Source organism: Protobothrops mucrosquamatus, unplaced genomic scaffold (assembly GCF_001527695.2).
Source record: "Protobothrops mucrosquamatus isolate PMUCROS unplaced genomic scaffold, P.Mucros_1.0 scaffold481, whole genome shotgun sequence".
Taxonomy (NCBI): domain Eukaryota; kingdom Metazoa; phylum Chordata; class Lepidosauria; order Squamata; family Viperidae; genus Protobothrops; species Protobothrops mucrosquamatus.
Genome location: NW_015386801.1, coordinates 503850 through 509849, shown reverse-complemented (window position 1 = coordinate 509849; position 6000 = coordinate 503850). Strand labels below are relative to the sequence as shown.

Sequence of the window (6000 nt, the reverse complement as noted above, 5' to 3'; positions counted from 1 at the left end):
CCCATGTCCATGCAGAATGGGATCAAGTGTCACCCTCCTCAAATTTGCCAGCAATCCCTCAAAGGGATACAACTCACAGTTTGAGGACCAGAAGCAAGAACATATACAAAAATTGCAGGAGTATTAGTTTATGAAGTATGCTTAGGAAAGCGTTTGGTAAAATTGTGTTTGAAAAGGTATAATAGGTGACAATGTGCAAGTTTGGGAAGTGGAGTGAGGCTTTATGCCAGGCAACAAATGTGCAGACTCTATTTTTGTTGTTCAGCTAATCATAGATAAATAATGTGTGAAAGAAAGTTTATTCTACATTTGTCAGTTTGGAGAAAGACTATGATAAAGTATGTAGACATAAATATGGCCTGTACAAATATGGAGTTGAAGATGGGGTGCTATCTGTGGTAAATGGAAATATAGCATATAAATGGAATGTTTACTGAATAGATCAATACTAAGCAGGAAGTAAAACTTGGATGTTTGTCACTCTTTGGTTATTGAACGGATTTATGGATGATTGTTTAAGAAATGCTTAGCATGTCATTAGAGATGCCGTGGTTGGGGATGTGAAGCTATGTGTATTTTTGGATGCAGATGATACGGTATAGTTGGCTGAGAATTCAAATGATTTGCAGTGAATGGTTAAGTAGATTGTACGATGCGTCAAAGAATACGGATCTGAAAATTAATATATCAAATAACAAGGAAACTATGTTGACAGGAAAGTGGAATGATTTGCAAATTACAGATAAAGGCCAATACATTAAGTAGATGACTTTGTGTAACTAGATAGAATATTTATTAAATATGGGGAAATAGACAGAGAAAGTTTATGACTTGCAAATACTAGTTAAAATGTAGCAGTATGGAGTCTGTTGCAAGAAATGAATGTATTTATATTTACATCAAATATAGACCAGCACCCATCTCACCAACTCAGTACAGTGTATAATTAAAAATATAAAAATCCTGTAAAAATATTATATTTCAATAGGAGGAAGTTAAAACAAGAATAGAATAATTAAAATTAAAAAGGCAAGAGGAGGGCCTTCAAAGTGCTAACTAACCCCAAGGTTGCATTATACTGAAAGAAGCAAAAATGGGCTACTTCTAAGAACTTGCTTCTGCCCATTTTACGTAAGGGAGTAGGGTATCTTAGAAAAACATACATGTAAATTGATTGCAGGGGAAATGGATACTGAAGACATTGTATGTATGGAAAAAGGAGATAGACTCAAGAATTCCAGTGAGTATGGAATACAATTGAGTGACTACACTTGGTGTGACAGATAGAATGAATGAAGAGCAGAGGTATTTATGAATGACAAGTGAATGGGTACAGAGGAAGGTTGAGAAAGTCATAATTGGGTAGAGCTGAGATCCTATAAAAGGAAGAGCTTAAAATTTTAAAGTAAAAAAATCAACATATGAATTGGCAAATGGATATATCTGTTCACTCAGTCCAGAGTACATACAAAAAAATGGTGATATGAAGTAAGAAGCAGCTGCTATATAAGCCTAAATGCTATTGCTATTGCTATTGCTTGTTCATTCACGCCCAACCAGCTGGCAAGGAAGCAGTAGAGCTCAGGGCTAGAAGTAGACAAAAAAAATCTGATGGCTATTGCTGACAAAGATGGCAGAGCCCTTGGGAGGTTGCTTGCCCAAAGGCCTCCCCCAAACCTGGAACTGACTATTTCATATAGGAATTCCCTGGTGTGCAAAAAAAACCCAACACCCTGTAGGATGGAACATACACTGTGTCATTCGACGGTCCTCAGAGCTCTCAATGCGCCGCCCATTGTGGAACCAGGTAATGGCTGGATAAGGAAGGCCAGCCACTTGACACTCTAGCCCAGCTTCTTTAGATTCCACCACATCCAGATCATGCAGGGGTCGCAAGAAGTCCGGCATGGTGAAGCGTTCCACTTCACTCTCCCCTTGTTCTGGTTCTTCAGGGATCGATGGCATCTTCTCCAGCTTGGAACTGTGAGAGAAAGGAAGAAGGGAAATCCCTCAAATGCATCAACCAATCCAGCTACTAGGTTGCTTGCATATGTATCTTATTTATCTGCCACTTAGATATAAATAAAAACTTTTCAATGGTAAGATCTCTACAGCAATGGTACAGTCTACCTATGGAGGAAATGGTTCTCCATTCTGGGAGGCTTTGAAGAAGAGGCTGGATGGCCACCTCTTATGGATATTTTGAATAGTTCCTTGCACATTGTAGAACAGGGGTAGTCAACCTTGGCTCTTTTATGACTCGTGGACTTCAATTCCCAGAATTCCTGAGCCAGCTTAGCTGGCTCAGGAATTCTGGGAGTTGAAGTCCACGAGTCATAAAAGAGCCAAGGTTGACTACCCCTGCTGTAGAAGGTTGGACAAGAGGATCCTTGGGGTCATTTCCAACTCTGTGGCTTCAGGTACAGGTGTGATGTTCCCTTTCCCTTTTGAGCAAAGAGAAAACCACCTCCTATGGACAAGCCATAACTATGCCTCAGACTCAGAGGAACAAGTATGGGAAAGGCAAATATCTATTTCTAAAATACATCATATAAAAAAGAAGAAAAAAACACAGGGAAATCTGTTGCAAACATTCCCCAAGGAGAAAAAGTATGAAGAGAAAAGAAATTGAAAGACTTTTCCTGGTTAATGGAAACTCAAGCAATCCCAAAGGGACTGAGTACGAGTCAAGTAAATGTGGGTTATGACATTGTTTTACGGAAAATATGCTGGATCAATCCTGTCCTTTAAATGGAGCATAAAGGCCTGGCTTTTCTCCCAACCTCTGGGTTAGATGCAGGATGTGTCCCCCATGTGTCATTTATCACCTTTTTAAATTTGTTTTGTTCTATTTTAAGTTTTAAACTTGTATGCTGTTGAGAATTACTGTGAATTGGGTGGCTTTATAAATATGATTTATCAACCAATACATTTTATCCTGTTTTGACTATGTGGGGATGGGATAGGGAACATGAATCCACAACTGATTTATTTGGCAGTGTATGTATAAAGATATACGGAATTACAAGAAAAATCAACCAAGTTTGGGATTATATATTAATGTATATTAGGAGATTGATAGGAAAATCTTTAAATGTTAAAAGATATTGATGTAATGTTGAATTCTGTACCACAGCTGTGGAATTTGACTATTTATCAAAAATTGTGGTTATACTGAGCATGGAAGGGGGAAGATGGCAAAACTAATTATATTAAGAAATTGGAAAAATGATATTATTCTAGATGTCAAGGAATGGTTGTAGGAACTGTCTCATCTGTTTTGGAAACGTCAACATTTTCTACCAATCAAAGGATGCAGCAATATGTAATATTATAGCAAAAATTTTAATCATATCTTACAGTAATATCTTGTATTGTTTATATTATTAGTGAATTCATTGGTTAACCAATGATCATTGATAAGTCTAAATTATAAGACAGACTTTTTCCTTCTTAGTTTGTATCTTTAATTTTTTTTTAAGTTTTAAAGTTTTTTATATAATTATTGTTTGTTACAAAAAAAAACAGAGAAAAAAACAAGCAGGTAAAGTCAATGCTGATGTTGCTCTCAAGCAACTCTTTTAAAAAAAGGAAATTATAGTATTTTAAGATAGGAAAAACTAGTCAGCATCTCCATATTTTCCTGGAACTATGGATAACATATACTGTAGCTAGTGAAGCTGTTTTCAATAGCCATAAGAGAGTCTTCAATTGCATTCAGTACATGGATCATTTGACATCAAAATGATTTGATTGTTGTCTACATTGGAAAGGGGAACCATTGTCAATCAAAAATATTTGTTTTTAATACAAGATAAGGAGATTGCCCAACAAGATTGATTTTTTGATTATCTGACTAATACTTTCCATTATGCACGATACCTAGAAAACCTTGGTTTTTAGGCAGTGGCAACTGATTCACTCTTCAGGGCTCTTTTTATATTACATGTAATTGGTTCAATTGGCCTTAATAGAAAATGTCTCTATTTTGTCTTGATAATCTCCCTGGTCTCAAGCAAGCTAATTATAGTTTGCTGATGCATCAGAAGTTCTGTGCGTTGAAGCATCTATAAAATCTGGAACTGGAAAACAGGAAGGGAATCCCCTGAGAAAGCTTGTAAAACCCACAAGCAAAGCTGGTTCCCACAACTTCTGTCTGTCTGTCTGTCTGTCTGTCTGTCTGTCTGTCTGTCTGTCTGTCTGTCTGTCTGTCTGTCTGTCTGTCTGTCTGTCTGTCTGTCTGTCTGTCTGTCTTGGGGTTTATGTGTGCATTTAAAAGCTACACACAGTATTTTAAGGCAAGCAGCTAGGGCCATGTTGAAGTTCATCTTCCAGAATTGCACATAAGGCTGTGTTAATCAGAACAGTAGCCCAATCTGGTTCCCAGATTTGAGTACAGAGTGATCCCCAAATTTAAGAACTCTGTTTTCAAGAGTTGTTATTCTCTCATGGGCGTGAAGAGAGGGAAAAGTCTATCATTGGTCAACACAACAGCCTATTTTAATGCATGAGCCTTCCTATGGTTCATTGGCTAATGGAAAGGCAGAGATGGAGCGAAAATATCACTGGGTCAAAGCAGAAACCCAGTAAAACAAAGTACACTCATCTTTTACCTAAGAGGATTTAAAATAACCAAAGAGAATTAGAGCCCCATGACTGGGGATCAGGTCATAAATGTATTGCCATAACTAAGGATGCTTAGTTGACTTTCTGGCAATGTCATATTCAATTGCACACAAGTCTCTAGGACTTTCGTATATCTTCATTGGATGTTTCCATAACCAATCCCCTTTCAGCCCTTTTTCCTCCTCCTCCTCCTCCTCCTCCTCCTCCTCCTCCTCCTCCCACTCACATCTGGGAGCTAGCTGCTGGCCGCGGCTCCTCCACATACAGCTCTGCGGTGCACTCAGCTCGGCCGTGCTTGTTGCTGGCACTCACCCCGTACTGACCCTCATCCTCGGAGCTCACATGCAGGATGACCAGAGAGTGGAGTCCCCCATCTTGCTGTATACGCATGGTTTCCCCCTCTTGTACAGGCTGGCCTACATCAGACACATGACAGTCAGAGTCTGACCCAAAAGGGAGGAGAAGAAACAGATGGGTACCAATTTACAGTATATGAAAGTTAAAACCTAGCATTCAGGGCCCATGGGGGAAGATAATAAAATATAGCTCTCTAGGTCTTGGACCATAATTAAGACCACTGGCAGAATACAGCAAAAAGAATCTTCTTGTTCTCTTTCCACAACCTTGAGGGATAGAGAGCTATATTAAACTTTATGGCATGGCAGCAACCATATTTTTTCGGCAACTACTGTCATAGTCAGTGAGTGAACATGTTCTCATTAGTCATAATCATTAACATAGTCAGTGAGTGAACATGTTCTAATTACCAAGTCATTAACAGGTGACTTACCACCCCAGAACAGAGGCCAAGCTTTGCTGAGAAATGGCTACGCCGAAAGGCCACTGCAAAGAGACATGTTAACAGTGAAGGGAAGGCTGCAAGATGTGGATATGGGTAGTATGGAGACTTGTGATCTCAGTAGATTCTGGGGGGATTCAGGCTCAGTGATGTCTGTTTACTGAAGTCAGGGCATTTTTTCTTAACAGATACATTTGATCACTAGGACAGGGCTTTTCAACCTTTTCACCCATTGTACCACTTTTAGGATATGGCAACATCCGAGTACCACCAGTCGCCTAGCAAGGTGTCAAAAACTTGATGACCAAAAAAAAAAAGGAAAAAAGTGATAACGTACAGATAGTCCTCGACTTACAACAGTTCGCTTAGTGACTGTTCGAAGTTACAATGGCACTGAAAAAAGTGCTCCCCAAGCCACAGCCGAGCAAGACACCTGCCTGCCTGCTCAGTGGCGCTCTTCCTCCTGTCCGAGGTTTTCACTGTTGTGAGCATTTCTGTTGAGGATTGGCAGTGGGGGTGGGGTGGGGTGGTGTTTGGTTTTTATTCCCACTGTCTACTGGGTGGTTGCAGCAGGT

At 39.4% G+C, this 6000-nt stretch overlaps 1 protein-coding gene across 1 annotated transcript in view; it reads right to left on the bottom strand.

Annotated features, from left to right (window-relative positions):
* Positions 1-6000, bottom strand: part of SPEG (striated muscle enriched protein kinase) — a gene marked incomplete at its 3' end in the record, with an annotated part of 116691 nt that overhangs the window by 25155 nt on the left and 85536 nt on the right. Inside the window, 2 exon segments of the mRNA XM_029284274.1 lie at positions 1752-1981; positions 4853-5042. Of these exon segments, the coding sequence (XP_029140107.1) occupies positions 1752-1981; positions 4853-5042 (420 nt within the window).